Below are 18,068 nucleotides of genomic sequence, written 5' to 3'. Positions count from 1 at the left end.
GATGGCGCTCGTTCTCACAGTGACAGCGGAACTGACGTGAAGCCTCCCACCCGCTCACACACACACACACACACACACACGCACGCACGCACGCGCACGCACACACACACACACACACCCACAAATAAGTCACACACACACTTGCACTCACACTCACACACACACACACACACACACACAAATAAGTAACACACACACAAATAAGTAACACACACACACACGCACACACACAGCTTCTTCAGTCATTGACAGACCCCTCCATGCGTCCGTTTATCAGGAAACAGCGCCACCACAGGACGGCACCGCCGCTGTTTTTTCTTCTTTTTGTAACAACGAAATAATTTAAAAAATGAAAAAGAACAACACGACGAACAATAGAAAAAAACACTTCCTTATTATATTATATCATATTATATTATATTATATCATATTTCAAGCCCCGCCCCCCGTCAATCAGAATCAGTTGTTTTTTCTCTGTTCATTTTGATTTTCTTTCAGTTGAGTTTGTTCCTTGTCCCGCGTTTGCCTGTTCATCAATAATAATGATAATAATAATAAAAAAAAAAAAAATCAGTCTGGTTTTAAAAAAGGAAAAAAAAAAAATGTTGTTTTATTTTATTTTAGAGGAGATGAAAAGGAAAGCTGATCATCTACAGGGAAACACGTCGATTTCTCCTCTCTCTCTTTTTGTTTTTGATTAATAAACCAGGTTTTGGGGTTGTTTTTCTTTTATTTAATTTTTATTTCCCCCCCCCCCCGAATGTACGCCAGGATTTCGACTATTCGATGAGACAAGAGAAGACGACGAAGAAAAAAACAACAAAAAAAAAAAACAGAACAATACAAAAAAGGAACAAAACAAAAACAAATCTCTTTTATGAGTGTATTTTGTGTACTTCAGTGTAAATATTGAAGATAATTCAAAGAGGTTCTATGGGGGGGTCGACCAGTCAAGTTTTTGGGAGGTTTCACGGTTTCACAGCCTTTTTTGGGGGTTTTCGGTTCGTATTACACCCCGCCCCCCGCCCCACAACCCCCACAACCCCCACAACCCCCACACCCCCCACCCTTCCTTTTGGGTTTACTTTAAGTTTTGGTTTTATGTGACTGTGAGGCTGCGAGGCCTGACCAGTCGGCAGCCATGTCGTTGTTTTTTTGTTGTTGTTTTTTTTGTTTTTTATTTGCTGAGTTTGTTGTTTTTATTGTTTAATTGAGTTGTGTTTGTTTTGTTTTTTTTTCCTTCTCTCTACCGTCTGTCCGTATAGAAGGTCTCCGACATTGGTCCAAAAAGGGGAGAAAAAGAAAAAAAACGACGACGACTATCTAACAAACAAACAAACAAACAAACAAACAAACAAACAAACATACGTCTGCTGTTTTGGGCTCGTGGTGCATGTGACGTTTGAAGATTCTTTCTCCTTTTTAATTTTTCTGTGTGTGGCGGCCGACGGCGCTGCGACTCACGCGTCGCCGGCCCGTGCTCCAGTTAATTACTCGTTACATACTCTCTTAATTAAGTGACCGACATTGTGTACGATACGTAACTTCCCCGCCCAGACATTTTACTAGTAGGATACTTTAGCCGCCATTCTACGGAGGTTCCGCTTCACCCGGGGCAGCGCTGTAAACGGGGTTGTTGCATCTGTTTCATATCACCTGTATTAAAAATGGAGAGATGATCAAAACTCCTGCAGCTCGTGGCTTCGTTTTTACAATCTGGCGGCCCGACCTGGTTTACCATAGACTACGTTCATTTGCGTATGACACGTTTTTTATTTGTACTTTTTCGGGGGGTTGGGGGGGTGTCAAATCCCTGAAATCCTAGGGAGGGGGGGGGGGTCTCTGAAAAAACCCCAAAACACCTTTGAATACAACTGTTTGACACAACGGAGGACCGTGTGGAACGCGTTACATCAGGTCTATTCAAATGATGGAGGTAATTTTAAAAAGTCATCTCGATCAGAATCAGAATCCGTTCATTCAGCCGAGTGCATTTTCATACTTTCATAATTTAACGTGGTATGGGTTGGTTAAAATGATGTAAAGACAATAAAAATAAAAAATAAAGCACTGAAAAACTATCCTAAAAAAAACAACAAAGAGGCAGTTTCCCCTGTATCTCTGTCCGCTGACATCTCAACCAACCACAATTTGCTCACTCACCTTTTGTAAAACGAGTGTACATTTTTTAATCCTCTGGCATGTCGAAACTTGTTATTTGGCTGGTAAACAGAGTACCTCACGGGAAAACGTGACTTGGATAAATTGGTAAAAAAATTTAAAATGGTTCTTGTTCATAGTTAGATTAACATGATAAGGCTTCTGGCTAATGGAAATCGGTTAAAAAAGAAAAAATATTGGTTATATATTGGCTTTGTTCTTTTTCATTGTTTTAAAAATGTAGATACACAGAAAAAAAAATGCAAATATAAAATAAAAGACACCTTATCTGGCAACGAGTCGAAAATCTGGCCCCCAACAGTATCTGTCAATTTCTAATTCGGGATTTCCGGAGTCATCCCTGTGATTTCATTAGTTTGCGTCAACCCGGAGCTTCAGCCAGTGAGTGAATCAGTGCAGCTGGATCGGTGCACGGCTGGAGAAAAAACATGGAAACTGGACATAGTGTAACTGGTAGTTTTCCCAGCGTACTTTAGTGTGTGAGTAAAAACAACACAGCCTTCTCGGAGTTACCACACCATCATGAAGCCGCTCCACTTTTCTGCACGCTGACGGTTGCCCCCGCCATGCTTTGTGGGATGCACCATCCAGTTCACTGTGCAGCGTTTGCATACGACAATATTACACCGGATGTAGTACGTCATCCTGGTACCTTTCCCGTACTATTTGAAACAGACTATGGTAAACGCTAATTTGGGGTGCTAATTTAGCATGCTAGTACACCACTTCTGGATTGAAGCTTGACTTACAGAGAACCCATAATTGCAGATTAATTTACTTTGTTTGAGGCCCAGTTCCAATTAATAAAAACTTGTCTGACGTAACTTCCTGTCGTAGTATTGGCTCCGAAACTTGTCGCAGAAATTCCACAGATGAGGTGGGGCTTCTCCTAGAGGAGGCGGAGCTCACCTTATTGCATCATAGTTTTTCCCCGTGCAGAATCCTGCTCTCTTAACGTTTTTGTCGTTTGTCGTATTCGGTGTGAAGCCGACGGTGTTCGCGGCTCAGGGAGGAGACTCAGCAGCCGGTTCTGCCGACGCTTCCGCTCGTTGCCGGCATAAGTGAGTAAGGTTGTTGTGTTATTCTATTTTCCCATTTAAAGGGCCTTTCCGCCCGCACAACAAAGGATGGATTGAGGGCTGGGGATTAACCCTTTCACCACCGCCACCACCATCCTACAACCCCCGCCACCTCCACCTTCCTCCTCCCTCAACCTCTCCCTTCTCTCCCACAGCGGAGGGGGCGGCTTACTGCAGAACTAATCAGGCAATTTTTTTTTCTATTATTATTATTTTCATTTTTGGACCTCACAAGAATTGCAATTTAAGCTTTTCTGAGGACACAACCTGTATTAAAGTATTAGGGTTTAACCCTGGCACGAGGTAAAAAAAAAATAAAGGTGTTTATGGGGCTTAGCGGAACAGAGAGGATAGACCCATCCGTTTGGGAGATTGGCTCACCTTGCCGGAGTACAATCTTTATTTCGTGCACCGCCGAGATGAGGGCCGTGTCGCCCCAAAACACTATTAACAAGTGATCTGCACTCGGAATTAATTTCTCCCGCGGTGAGAGGAGGAGGCGGGGGCGCGGGTCCTTGTCCGTGTACTGTAGAGCATCAGAACCGCGATGATTTTCTTTTGAATTCATGAGGCTCTTTGGTGCATTTTTTTGGGCTCTATTGTCTTCCCATTCACATGCGCGGCAGAGACCTGGCCCATCAGCATTTGTGAATGCATTAAGAAAAAGGCAAAGTGTCTTTTAATGACTTAATTATCCAGCTTGTATGTTGTTGTTTACCAAATTATGTATCTTTGTGTGTGTGTGTGTGTGTGTGTGTGTGTGTGTGTGTATGTGTGTGTGTGTGTGTGTGTGTGTGTGTGTGTGTGTGTGTGTGTGTGTGTGTGTGTGTGTGTGTGTGTGTGTGTGTGTGTATTTCTGTGTGCGCATTTATCTGTGTGTACACGCACACGCACAGACACACACACACACACACACACACACACACACACACACACACACACACACACTAATCACAAGATAATCACAAGCTACTGTAATTTAACATCCCAACAACAGTTGAAAGGTGTCCTTTAAAGCGAAGGATACCGGGAAAGCTATGGATGTGCTTCACGACAACATTTTGCATTTCATTATGTTTTCTACCACCAACAAAGGAAGACTTCCTGTTTAAACTGCGGTTGGGAAGTGTTTAATCATTCCCCTCTGCGGCAGTAGTTGGGCTCCTCTAAGGGGGCTCCAATGCGAGGACCAAACAAAGAGTACGCGTCTGTGTGTGCCTTTTAATCAAACTGATAAATTACCCAAAGTTCATTACAAGTGTGCACTGATTCTTGTTTCCTCACCAAAGAGGCGGGATGCGGCCGTTACGCTTCAATTCTGAAATAAGTGAAACAAGCCCTCATGAGGCGTGACTACTTCCCGATCTTCAGTTTTATTCAACGGGTTGAACGCTTGTTTCCATAGCTACAATCAGGGGTTAATTCGGGGGTGGACGCCCACATTTTGTAACTTAATTAAAAACAAAGAAAGATATTGAAGGGCTTCCCTCGCCGACGCTGCCGTATCTTTCTGTATGGGCATTCCGGAAGGGAGGGAGGGAGGGACGGGTGGATTTATAGATAGAGAGATCGAAAAAGACAGAAACCTTTTCTCAATAGGTGAATTGCTGACAATTAAATTGGATTACTCCGAGTCCAACATGCATCAAGACACAGAGAGGCAGATGTTTCATTAAAAAAATAACTTGAACAGGTTTGCTAAAAATTGGAATTACGGTCCGCCTACCTCCTAAATCCCAGGGAACCCCCCCTGGTTACAATTAGGATTCCTTCAAAGGTACTGATGATTCACCTGGGAGGTTCGTGCCCATCTAGGTGTCTGTCTGGAAAAATTTAGTGTTTTTTATACGTGTACTACATCCAACATAACATAAGCCCGCTTCTCCACGATACGCACGCGGCACACGGCGGCTGTGTTGCCCATCAGGGCCTCTGAACGCTTCACCTGATATGGAAGCCGTGGCGGGGAGAGGAGCCGCCAGAACGTGAATTATTCACGACCAGCGTGTCATGTGCAGGCTGCATATATCAGATGACCAAACACCGCCGACGCCCCGCCCGCCGTGACGCGTCTCCGAGGTGCTCAGGGAGTGCTTCTGAACCGCCACACTCCCTTGTCGCGTTGTTGACCGCAGCCTCTCCGTATCAGCCGCGGCCGTTAGAAGTGACTGAGTGACGTGTCTCCCCGGTGACACATATGTATGTTTGTGTCTCGCTGTAGTGTTTAAAAATGGATGCCGCTGTCGCATTCTCTCTGTAGATATGGCCTGTGCTTAGCAGCTCTCATGGGGTTGTGTCTGTTATTCAAAAATTGTATGTGTTCAAAATTTCATGCGGTATTGACTGGGATTTCGAAGTCCTGCGCTTATTTCCTCTGCGTCGGCTTCTGTTTAACGAGAATGCTGTGCAGACTGTTAATGTCTAGCCGCATAAACACAGCCCCTTATCTCCCTGGCAGCGAGCATCGAGAGACCTTTGATCTGCGGTTTTACCTGTGCAAACAAATGTATCCTGGTCGGTCAGTATTTGCTAAATGCCTCCTGTCATCGCAGCCCATCCCTTGTTCAAACATCACATCCTAACATCTTTTTCAGCGTGTTAAAGCCTCTGGTATATCCTGACTTTACAATTGACACATTCAATGTTTGGCTAAATAAAACATACTAACCTAAACACTCCTGTTTTGATTGTAACCACGAGGTTCAGCAACAACCATAGCTCAAACGTGGAATAGACATGGAATATTCATTCCACATACAATCACAAATGAGCTATTTGATAGCTCTAATATTGGTGGTTTGTTGAAGTTAGGAGAAAAGTGTTTGTGACTCAGAAAACTGCATCAACAAATAACTCAGCCTATTTACATATTTGGTATTTGTATGGTTGTTCCATCTGCATTTTGCCAAGCGCAGGTGGAGCATGACAAGGGCCCCGCCCATACAGAGCCAGGGATGCAAATAGAACCTCCACAGGTTTCGACTTACACTGTCTTTTTAGGAGAGCGGCACAGTCATCGGATCGCTGCAGCTCTCGCTCAATGAAAAAAAGGCAATGTGCTACAATTACCTGAGCTGCACTGACAATAGGCCTCACTGGGAGAAGTCAGCCAAGCTCAACCACCACCATCATCACAAGCAGCAGCGGCGGAAGCAGCATTATTACTTCAGCAATGCCCATCGCAGAGCTACTCGCTGCCCAGATCGACATGCCGCTGCTTCTGAAGCTGAGTTTCTCCATGGCCACCGTGCTGCTGGTCTCCTGGGCCTACCGCTTCTACACTTCCAGGAACTCGGCGAAAACTCGTCTCAGAGTTGAAGATCGCTCAGACAGGCACACCGAGGAATGCCGAGACACGACGTGCCAGAACTGCAAGATGCCATTGCAACCGCGGGGGCTGCTCCAGCGTGATGATACTGACGGAGGAAAAGGAAAACAACCCGGGCCTCCGCAGATTAACTCTGCTCCAGACAAACAGATGTCGAAGAGCAACAATGAACAGCGGGAAGTTCCACTGCTAGAACAGCCACGAAATGCAAAGAGCCACACAGCCAGAGCTTCCTACACCAACCAACACACCAGCATGGAGGGGGAAACTCTCTCTCAGATAAAACAGGCAGAGGTTACCACCAGTAATATTTCATTTGGCTCCTCTTTGAACCTTCCAAGTCCTAGAGAGTGTGGGCTGGCCAGTCCAATGGGGCGCCGCTCCCCTTGCTTTCTTCAGAGGCTGAGGCGTAGTGTGGGAGTGGGCAGAGAGTTAAGGCAGGATCTAGCTTGTCAGGGGGGCTACTCCAGCTTCCTCTCCAAGGCAGAGATCAAAGTGGAGGATGCCAACCTTGTGCTGGAAGGCACCGGGGACCGGCAGATTGTGCGTGGAAAGATATATGATTACTATGTGGAGTCTTCCTCTCACTCAATTACAGACTCAAACCACATGTTGGGCTACTTTGAGAGAAAATCATCGGACTCACAGCCGGTCGACTTTGAAAGCCATGGCGTCAGCCTCGGAGAGACACCTTCGTCTGTGAGCCCCATGATTACGCGCAATCTGTTTTTTTCACAGAGAACTGACAAGGAGCCCCTGTCAGTGGTGAGCCCTGAGCCACAGCACCCCACCAGGCCTGTACTCCTACGGAAGGAGAGCTATCTGTCTGCGGCAGAGCATTCCCAGCTCCCCATCCCCTCCCCAACTCCAAGAGGATCTCCTCTGAATCGCTCTCGGACCGGCCCCCTTGAGGAGCCTATTACTGCCAACCTGGCGATAAGAACCTTTGCAGAACCTCCGCAGGATTCCAGTCTAGAGAATGTGGCGGGGGCTCCATTTTTTCACCTGCCAGCACAAAAACTGGACAGCACGGATTTGGAGGGCCTTAAGAGTAAGCTTGATTTGGGCAATTGTATGGACGTACTGGGTCTAGCGAAAAAATATGGCTGGGACTGTCTAGAGCAGGCAGCTCTCGGAGTCATGTCAGACAACTACCTCCAAGTGCTCAGAGATCCCAGCCTGTACGGGAGGCTAATGGCAGGTGAGCGGGAGCAAATCCAGAAACAAAGAATGAGAGGGAGGAGGTTTGTGTTAGTGGCTGATATGGACCCTCGGGACTGGGCGGCAAACACAGGGAGGCAGACAACAGTGCCAGCACAACGGGAGATGTCCAGCTCGCTGTACTATTATGATGACTACAAAGATGCTTGGCACCCGCTCTGTCCGATCCCAAAAGAGGTCATTTCCAAAGGCTGTGCAATGTGTACAATGGACAACTACTTATTTGTGGCGGTTGGCTGCCAGGGCACAGAGAGAGAGATGATACCTTCAAAGCAAATGTTCTGCTTCAATCCAGCGACATCCATTTGGAAAGAGATCAGTCCCATGAATGAGGCTCGACCACACTGCAAGCTGGCGGCTCTTCAGGGCCATCTCTACGCCATAGGAGGTGAGTGTCTCTCCACAGTGGAGCGCTATGATCCACGCACAGACAGGTGGACGTTTGTGGCTCCACTGCCTAATGACACTTTTGCTGTAGCCCACCACGCCACCGTGTGCAATGGAGAACTCTTTGTGTCCGGCGGAACCCTAAGATATACTTTACTGCGCTACAGCCCAAAAACCAACACATGGAGGTCAAGCCTGATTGTTGGCAGAAGAGACAGGACTACAGAGATGGTGGCAGTGAGAAACTTCCTGTATCGTTTTGACGTCAACCCGCTGCTCGGCATCAGCGTGTACCGCTACCACACGGTGGCTCGGCTATGGTATCAATGCAGCACCAATCGTCTGCTTCGCTGCCCTTCCTTCCAGTGCGTCGCAGTGGCGAATAACATCTACTGCATCAGCCGCCAGTTCACCATGAGGTTCAAAGCTGATGAGATCTCTCCGGCTTTCATAGCCCAGGACATGAGCGTCCTTCCAGCGGCAAAGGGTATCCTTTTCCCCTTTGTCCTTTCCTTTCCCGATAAGCAGCCTGCCCAGACCTGCGTCTAACCAGGAAATATTGTTTCCCCTGTCCGAAGATTGTGCGGTGATAGAGCGCCTCGGCCGCTTCTCATTTTATATCATGTTTTATTGTTGATTGAGGAGTTTTGCTTTCCTTCAGTTTATCATGTCTGCAAAGCTCAAAACAATATTGTGTTATTACAGAGCTGTTACTGTTGGGTTGCTAATTTCATTCACGTGGTTGTCTTCCACTGCCTCTTAAATGCACAATTACTGACATAGTGACACAATTCGGGTTCTGCTACCCATGAACTGATAACACAATTGCAGGGAATGAAACTAACATATAAGACTATCCATGGTTATAAGACTCCGGTTTATTTACATATAAGCTGGGAATTGTTTAATAAATAAATGGTTTGATTCTCCAGTTTGCCTCCTCATTATGATAGTTTTGAAATGGTAACAGCTGGTTACTTCCTTAGCCACGGAGATCATTTATAAACAAGTCGCACAGTGAGCGAGTTCACTCAATCACGAAACACTTAAGAGACTGGCCAACATCATCTATCATTGCACATCACTGTGAAGGGCACAAATATTACTAACACGGTGGACTGGAGAAAATGCAATTACGTTCATTTGCTCTTTAAATATGACGTGAAGTAAATGGTTCTGTCACCCGGCATTGAGATTTCAGCCTCCTTAAACAACCTTGATGGCATACACTTGAAACGCTTTCAAATGCCTTTTCCACTGCATCACAAGTGAGTCACATAAATAAATAAATAAATAAACAAATAAACAAACAAATAACTAAATAAATACATACATACATAAATAAATAAATAATAATAAAAGTTGTATATATTTTAGCATCAATCTAATCACAGTTTCCCTCTAAGTTCTGTTTTACTTTCCAAAATCATAGAACTATTTGATTCAAGTCCAATTTTCCTTCCGTCCTAGTGACTGATTGCCAGTTGCAGAAGCAGAGTTCTGATTGTGCGACGCAAACTGTCAACTGAGCTGCAGCGAGAAAAAAGGTTCTGCTGTAGGTGGTGGGCAATCATGTCAACAATAGAAATGTGTATAGCAATGATCATCAGCACGTAAAATCCAGAATGATTTACTCATTTACAATCAAGCCTTGCAATACAGATACAGACAGTCAATTTGTTCCACGGAAACACACACACACACACACACACAATAACAGGAATCACAGATATGCTGCTGTAGCACCACCATGTGGATCCCAAAGTCAAGAGACAGCGCGGCAGCAGGCTGCACACGGAGGGCGGATGAAACTGGCCTCAAACTTTCTCCCAGAATGGAAGACACAGTGCGACACACAAAAAGAAGCAGAACACACTCCAGGGACTAAGTACCCGTGGCGGTGCAGCCGAGGGCTTCAGCTGCAGCGCACGAAGGTTGTAGGAGGAACAGACGCAGATGGTTGACCATCAGACATAAGCGTCTTTGATTCTTCCTAATTAAACACTTTGATTCCCTGCAATTAAACACCTAATGGGATGGGGATTGCACCAGAGCCCCCAACAGACTTTTCCGTGCACGACTGATGTGGTTCTGGTTTGGTTGCCACACCCCCTGTATGTCCACTCTGGTAGCCACACTTTCTATCATTTTAATTTTAATTTTTTTTTCCAGAGTATTTAGGCCAATACTAACAACCCTTTCCAAGTTTCAAATATTAAATGTGGGGAGAGAGAGGGGGAGGGGGGGAGAGAGAGACAGAATTTGCATGTAATTATCTTCTGGGAGGGAGGGCGGATGTGATTTATGGACTCCATCTCTTCTCTCCCCTTCACGCGCTGGCGTACACGCACTCAAACACCGCACCTTGAATTTACTCACCACGCAACTCACAGGAAACCTAGACTTCACACGGACATAATGAGACTCTTGCTCAATTTTTAATTCCTTTCGATTTTTTTCTCCCCGCCCTCCAAAATCTTTGCGCTCTGGTGGATTTTTCATTTTTCAAGACCCTTTGAGTGTGCCGTCCTAATGAACTGACGCATGTAAGTTAAGGGGAAGGATTACAGTATCTGCTCAGGTTCGAGGCGACGCTGGAAGCAGAGCGGAACGGTGATCTGGAACCTGCAGCATTGAGCGCTGCCTCAGATCCAGGTCCTTGTTGCCGTGGTTGGCAGCGTGGAGGTGGCTGGAGAGGGAGCGCGGGGCCTTGGCTTGGCGGCTCTGGCAGGAGGCACTAAGCGGGCGCCACTGGTACGCCGACCTGTACACGCTTAGTGATGGGAGACGCGGTGGCAGCCTTTCCACGCGGTGCTTCGCCGACTCCGACGGGCCAAAGTTGGTTGGAGGGGCTGGAAGAATGGGGACGTAAGGGGTGAGAGAAAGAGGAGGTCTGCCATGCAGCTTAAGCCGCTGATTTCCACCCAGGATGAGTTTGGAACACATTTGCGTCCAACAAGGTTTAGCTGCTTGAGTAAAAATCCTAATGCCTTCTGCTGCTTTTTACATTCACTGAGCTAGTAAGTCTCTGGCACAGCATTCACCAAGCCCTGTTTACTGGATGAGTCAACACAAACCTGTTTACATGCATAATTCTGCACGGGCTGGGGGGATTGATGGCAAGGCGTTTTAAGGCTGTGGTCTCACCTGTTATTGGATGGTCGGACCTCTCTGGCTGCCACGCGCAGCTGTGCTGGTTCCACGAGCGTCGAGCGGGCAACGCAGAGTTGTGCTTCCGCCCGTAGCTTTCATCGTACAGGCTGACCAAGTAATGGGAGGCCGGTATGCCATGGTGGGTGAAAAACAGATAGGACGGGGGTCCCTGAAACGCAGACAACAACATATTGGGTGGCCTCCATGGAAAATTGGCATTTTTATAACGGTTTTAACTGCTTTCAAACCCTCTGGCGGTAACCTATTCTTCCGCTCTAACGTCTTCACCAGAAAATTTGCGAGCAGCAAATAGCCCTCACTCAACTTTAACTACCCGGTATACATACATACATACATACATCATACATCTCTCTCTACTGAGTTCAAAGAAATCCGCACCAGGAAAGCATGCAGGAGTTGCCATGATTGGGATAAGAAAGCCCCTGCCCTGCAGAGTTTTGACAGCCGTTGTATTGGAAAGAATGCCATGATTGCAGGGCTGACCTCAGTTCTCCGTTGTGCTGCTCGCCTCACAAAGGCATCTGGTTTGGAGTCCCACTGGGGCCGGTAGTCCAGGCGGTAGGTGGTGTTAGCCACCGCTGTATTTGACTCTCGCGTAAACTGTCGAGACACAGAAAAGAGTGTGTGGAGGTTGGGCTGTGTGTGTGTGTGCGTGCATGCGTGCGTGTGTGTGTGTGTGATGTGTGTGTGTGTATACTGAAGGATATATAGCCACTTGAGTGACGAGTCCAGCACAGGCTTAGCGCACTGTCCAGCGATCTGCACTGTTGTACAGTGCTTCTAGAGTCATTTCTCTGCTCAGATTGTGGACCCACCACCCGCGGCTGGATACCTCACATCAATGCAATTAGTCTGAAGCCGCAGCCGCTCTCAACGGGGGGCCATGCTGACGCGGCTAAACTGAGGCTCCCTAATCACTTTGTTATAGATTTGACAACCCACGGAGGTGCTTCACAAAAGCCTTGGCCAAGTGCCACTGAGACAACGGTGCGGTTTGAATCCGCCGCATAAAAAAGACAGGAGCTGTTCTTTGTTCGCACATGTTTAATATTTGTTTTTCTTCTCCAGTTTGTTTTATTTGGATACCGCTTTGATAGCGTGCCGGCTCATAGCCTGAGCCAAGAAGCACGGCTCTGTACCGAGTCATCTGACACCCTTCTGGAAAACCTTATCTCATTGTGGAGTGGAATAACAGAGTGCAATAAAAAGAAAAAGCAATAATAAAAGCCTGGATATGTAAAATAGCCTACCTGTAGTCTCTCCTCCAGCCAGTTACCTATTAGGACTTTGTTTGCATATTTCTGCTCTATCCTCCAGCCGGGCTGTGTCCATTTTTCATCCCTCCTTTCTGTTTTTCTCATGGTGGACATGGTCTCAAATAACCCCCGACCAGGAGAATGTTACAGCCTGTTAGAGCACAGACAGCTAGTCAAACAGAAAAAGCAGGTAAGTGCATTCACCTGGCTCCATTATGACAAACGCAGCGGAGGGGAAACAGAGGAGCTCTGTTGCCAGGGATACGCAAACACAGGGACATGGCAGGTGAAGTGTGCATTGCAAAGTGATTTAGCAAATGGGAGATGACTTACAATGATATTGTGAAACAATGCGGTGCAGAGCACTGATAAAATCAATATATTGTATTTGTTTATTTCCAATAGCTTTTAATTATCAATAACATACTACAACTGGATGAATTTGACTCGTTATTATCACAGTAAAGGAATTCTTACAGTGAGTCACAGTGCTCACAGTGATTTCACAAAGTCAACGACACCGTCCAGCGCCCGCGTTGCCGTGGGAAACGTCAGCCAGCCCTGATTGACAAAGCTGATCAAGCCGTGAAAACCGTCGGACACGTGTCGCCACGTGACGTCCACTCCGGCGTCCAGAAGCCTCTTCCTGTACAGAACCCCATCGTCCCGCAGAACGTCGTACTCGCAGGTGAGAAGGAAGGTGGGCGGGGTCTTTTGGATGACCGCCTCCTCTGCCAGTAAGGGGGACACCTCTGGATCCAGACCGTCCTTAATCATGTGATACAACTCTGCGTCATATTTGGCGGCCGGCGGCCCCCCGAAGCCCCGGGCCAGGCACCCGGGAGGCAGGTTGGACGGGGAGAGCCAGCCCTCATAGCAGGGCCTGAGCTCAGTGGGCACATGGACTCCACTCAACACATCCTGGCACAGGGACGTGTCCCCGTTGAGGTACTGCAGAAAGTAGAATGCCACCCGGCCACGGAACAATATGGGCACAGCATGATTCTGCTGGTATGAGGGCAAGTTGAAATCTGCCATCTGCAGGGCGGGGTAGATGAGAACCTGGGCGCAGGGGGACGGCAGATGGCCGCTCCTACTCTGTGCCAGCCTCTGGCACAGGGCGGCTGCCAGGTTCCCCCCTGAGCTGTCTCCCCCTACCGCCACTCTACAAGGGTCCACGCCGAACTCTGCCTCGGCCACAGACAGGAAATGACACGTGGCCGCCTCGCAGTCGTCCAGCTGGGCGGGGTACCTGTGCTCGGGCGCTAAGCGGTACCTGCAAGAGTGAGAGGGCAAATGGAGGGCAAAATGCTCAACTTGCGCCACTTCGTTGCCAAAAGAGGTTGAAGGTGTCGCCATGCGTAATAGCTAAAAGAGATGAAATACCCGACGGACACCACGGTGGTCCCGGCCTCCTTGGCGATGTACCTGCAGACTTCATCAGCAGAATCTGGGAAGGATTAGCAGAATTTTTCTTTGCTTCTGGAATTGTATTGCTTTGTGCAAAAAAATCAACAAGACAATAAAAGCCTCAAAGTACTAATCTGTACGAATATTTTGTTCAATAATCCTACAGTTAATATTTTTTTTCAGCCCATACTTTTTAAGAAACAGCCATTCAATGCATTGGAGTAGTGAATTTGCTCCTCCATGTGCTGTTTCCATTGTTGGTGGCGGGGTCCACCACACGCAAATAATATAATAGTGAAATGCAGCCGCTGTGGATTTGATAAAACAGCATAGCAGTTAAACTGACGATATGGATGGACATTTAGAAAAAGAAGAGGGTGAACTCAGGGGAATAAATTAAGAAAACACACTGCGGTTTTGAATGGAATTCTGGGACTTGGTGTAAAAACACGGATGATCTTATGGGTTACCACTTTCAGAGTGAGGGAGTTTATCACATATCTATCAGCCATGAAGGTCACTTTTATGCATTTATACAATGGTGATGTGCAAATGAGCCCATCGGAGAGCAGCCAGTCGTTATATAATGAAACCACATGTTGTCACCAGGTCGGACTCCTGCCGAATCTGACGCAGCAATTTACCACATGCGATCTGGAAGCGCTCACCACACTGACTCCGCTACTGAACCCTTGCCTCATCATTAGACATTTTTTGAAGCCAGATGTACCACTGCAATGTTTCTCACTACGTCTCTGACTTTTTCACACATCACCCGAGTCAAAGCTGCTCTCTGTGACAGGAGAAACACTGGAGCTCATTGGAAAGTCTCCAGGAAGCGCTGCCGCTTCTCCAAAACTCACAGTCGGCCCTTAATAGGTCACATATCTTTTGAATTTTAAGCAATTTCCGATCATTTCACAGTCTGCTTAACAAACACTCACTATCGTTTATTTTTTGCCCCCTTTCTCCAACCTTCCACTTAACATTTTTTTTTATTTACTTCATTTCACATGATTTCTATCAAATTAAGAGCGATAAGAAAGGCCCCGGCGCTCTGTTAGGGGATACAGAATTCTCTTACACACCACCTACAACCACCCTTGAGTATTTTTAATCCAGTTCCAGCGAGCTCCCAAAATCAGCAGGGACCTTGGACAAGCCTACAGCCAGGGAAGAAAACAATGTTACAATGGAAATTAGGTTTTGTGCACTCTGGGGACGATGGCCAATGGTCCTGGGGTTCCCATGTAGCCAGCGGATAACCGGGCCAGGACTCCCTCTTCCGTGCGCCCGTCACTGTTTACAGCCCGATCAGCAACTTGAGACGGGAGAGTGGATTTGGAGTTGAGAGACGTCTCTCAACGATGGCGGATTGTTTCACAAGTAGTAAGTATTAAATTTAAAACAAAAGCTGATTAAAAAAAAAAGCGAAATCGTCGTCAGAGCATGGCGATGGTTGAGTTGCAAGATCAAAATTGCAAGGCTGCACGAATTCTTCAAATTCATCAGTTTCAGACAGAACAGCAGCGCGAGGAGAACAAGATTCACTCTTAAGGTGATGCCTCTTCGTAGGGTTGAAAGGCTCGACTCTTTTTTTGATCCGGTTCACTGGGTGTCACCCAGTAAAAAGAGGCCTTTGATTTGGCCGACTCTTGGTTCGTTTGATTCAGGTGGTGTAACGCACGGTGAGCCAGGAAGGACTTCCTGAACCATGACCGAGAGCCCGAAGAGTCTGAGTTGAGGATGGAATTCTCGGAAGAATCATTTAATTCTGTCAAAATGATTTACTTTGGTGCGAATCATCACATTCAATGTGAATTATGTAAAAAGCCTCTCCTCTTCTCTCTCTCCTTTTTCGCCTTGGACTTTAATTTAGTCTTTCATCACTACGAGTGGACCATAATAATAAGCACATTTCTATGGGTTTCAGACATTTTTAGTGGTATGGAGAAAAAAACAGTCGGAAACACTGCGTTAAAGCCGATGTCCCAATCTTCCCAGACCGTTCAAAGTTGTACCTAAACTCCCCATGATCCATCCTCCGCCGTGGAAATACACCAGGCCTCTCCTCAGGCCGCCGCAGGAGGTCGTGGGTTCATACAAGCGCACCGGGACGTCGGAGAAGAGCAGGTCCTTCACCCGCAGCCCGGGCGGAACCGGGCGAAGGCGGGTCAGGAGGCGGGCCCTGAACCAGCGGGTGAAGCCCACCTGGTGGCAGATACCCAGACGCTCCAGAATCCTGCCCTGGATTGGGGTTGGGGAAGAAGTTGGGAGAAATATCATAAACGGAAATTTATGTTTAAAAAGACTGTGAACTGATGCACTCAGTCACGTGTTGATTTGCCTTTTCCAAGACATTGTGTGTCCTTCTGGATTCTGGTTTCTAAATATGACAAATTTTAACTTTTATATCAGCTTTTGAGTTAAATGAGCAAAAACAAATTAAAATTTGTGTCTAAAAGTATTTTAGGTATACATAGGTTAATGGGACACAAAGGCTTGAAGTTGAAATAAGACACAATGAAGTATCAAAACACAAAAAGAGGCATGTGTGAAAAAAAAAAACTCCTCAAATGAACACGCATGAAGCCCAACAAACTTTTTCATTAAAGGTTAAAGGTTTAAATATAGGGATTTTGGTGGATTTCTTTGTCTATGAATGAATGGACAAGGAAAGTCTGACCTTGTCGTCTCTTTAACATTGTTAGACTTTTTAAATCTAAACTCTTTCTTATCTTATCTTACTCAAGTTTCCGAAGGACAGCAGCCGCAGGACAGAGGGCAAGCCTTTGGCCGCAGACCCGAAAGAACAAAGCTGACGATACAGCACCATTCAACAGAGGACCATTCACTTAGGGGGACATTAATATATAAACATAAAGGCATTGGCACTTGCTCACACTGGTGCTGCACATTCTAAGGTTACTGCAGGAGTCTTTCCTCTCATTACTGTAGGTCAGTACTTTTTTTATGTTGAAGTAATAAGTGTAAAAGAAAAAGTCAAAAATCTGTATATATTTATTTTTACACTGAATTATTTCAACAGGAACCAGAACACGAGTTGACCTCAATAAAAGATAAAAACCAGCACTGCTAAGAACTCCATAGACAATAGATGGACGCAGACTCACCAGGACGGCGATGCCCACAAACAGGCCGTGAACTATTTGCAGCTTCCCGCCGTTCGCGACTCCCCGAGGAACCTCGGAATTCATGAGCTCCGAGTATACGAGTCCAATTATCAGGAGCAGGAAGGCTGCGAACAGAGCGGCAAAGCCAATTATTAAAATCGCGCAGCTTATGTCCATGGTGCTTCCTGGAGGTGAGTCGCAAAGTAAATGTTTTATCAACTTGCTGGTTATTTTTGTTTGCACCTCGCTCCACTCCTCCCACCTCCACACATGCACACACACGCGCACACGCACACACTAAACACACACACACACACTGACCTTCCACACTCTCTCTGCTGAAGACATTTCATGGCTGCTTGTTGAGAAGAAATACTGTTGATGATCATAATGATAATTATAATCATGATGATGATGATGATACAAAGAATAACAAAAATAATAATACAAATATTAATTATAACAATAACAATAACAACAATAGTAATAATAATGATGATAATAATAACAATAAAAAAAATATTTTTTATACTTTCTTTGGTGCCGTTTATCTGGTTGAGGCGGTTACCTCACTCATGAGTGGCGTGAGGTTTAGGGAGTAGTGACAAGGGGGAGGAGGGGGGAGACAAAATACACCACCCAACCTACCTTAATTCCAGGGGGTTACCATGGTAACCCCCCCCCCCCACATCACACAGCACCCCTCCCTCCCTTCCTCACCTCTTCACCCTCCCTTTCTCACCCCTTCATCGCCTCCTCACCCCCCCATCCTCCCCTCATCACCCTCCACACCTCACCTTTGGAACAAAGGCACCTGGGTAGTGGCAGAGAGGTGGAGAAACTTCACTGGTGTTACTGCAAAGACTGGTATAAACTGTGTTTTTTGGCAAAAGTATTT

At 46.4% G+C, this 18,068-nt stretch overlaps 4 protein-coding genes across 4 annotated transcripts in view; 2 read left to right on the top strand and 2 right to left on the bottom strand.

The window, feature by feature from the left end:
* Positions 1–3,242, top strand: part of igsf21a (immunoglobin superfamily, member 21a) — a gene marked incomplete at both ends in the record, with an annotated part of 255,479 nt that extends 252,237 nt beyond the window's left edge. The window contains one exon of the mRNA XM_080001059.1: positions 3,169–3,242. Coding sequence (XP_079857185.1) covers positions 3,169–3,242 — 74 coding nt within the window. The remainder of the gene's footprint in view (positions 1–3,168) is intronic.
* A 3,190-nt stretch (positions 3,243–6,432) lies between these two features.
* Positions 6,433–8,745, top strand: klhdc7a (kelch domain containing 7A; the record flags this gene model as incomplete). Its single annotated transcript, XM_080001058.1, has 1 exon — positions 6,433–8,745. One exon carries the CDS (start codon positions 6,433–6,435, stop codon positions 8,743–8,745), a length of 2,313 nt encoding a protein of 770 aa, XP_079857184.1.
* Positions 8,746–10,773: 2,028 nt separating this feature from the next.
* cfap107 (cilia and flagella associated protein 107) lies at positions 10,774–12,740 on the bottom strand (the record flags this gene model as incomplete). The annotated part of the gene is made up of 4 exons (XM_080001057.1): positions 10,774–11,048; positions 11,344–11,518; positions 11,854–11,970; positions 12,621–12,740. The coding sequence occupies 4 exons, from the start codon at positions 12,738–12,740 to the stop codon at positions 10,774–10,776; spliced, it is 687 nt and encodes a 228-aa protein (XP_079857183.1).
* A 378-nt stretch (positions 12,741–13,118) lies between these two features.
* aadacl4 (arylacetamide deacetylase-like 4) lies at positions 13,119–17,347 on the bottom strand (the record flags this gene model as incomplete). Its single annotated transcript, XM_080001056.1, has 4 exons — positions 13,119–13,902; positions 14,013–14,076; positions 16,058–16,283; positions 17,171–17,347. The coding sequence occupies 4 exons, from the start codon at positions 17,345–17,347 to the stop codon at positions 13,119–13,121; spliced, it is 1,251 nt and encodes a 416-aa protein (XP_079857182.1).
* Positions 17,348–18,068: the final 721 nt, after the last annotated feature.

This window comes from Zeus faber, assembly GCF_960531495.2.
Source record: "Zeus faber genome assembly, chromosome: 5".
Taxonomy (NCBI): domain Eukaryota; kingdom Metazoa; phylum Chordata; class Actinopteri; order Zeiformes; family Zeidae; genus Zeus; species Zeus faber.
This window is presented reverse-complemented; position numbering and strand designations above follow the sequence as displayed.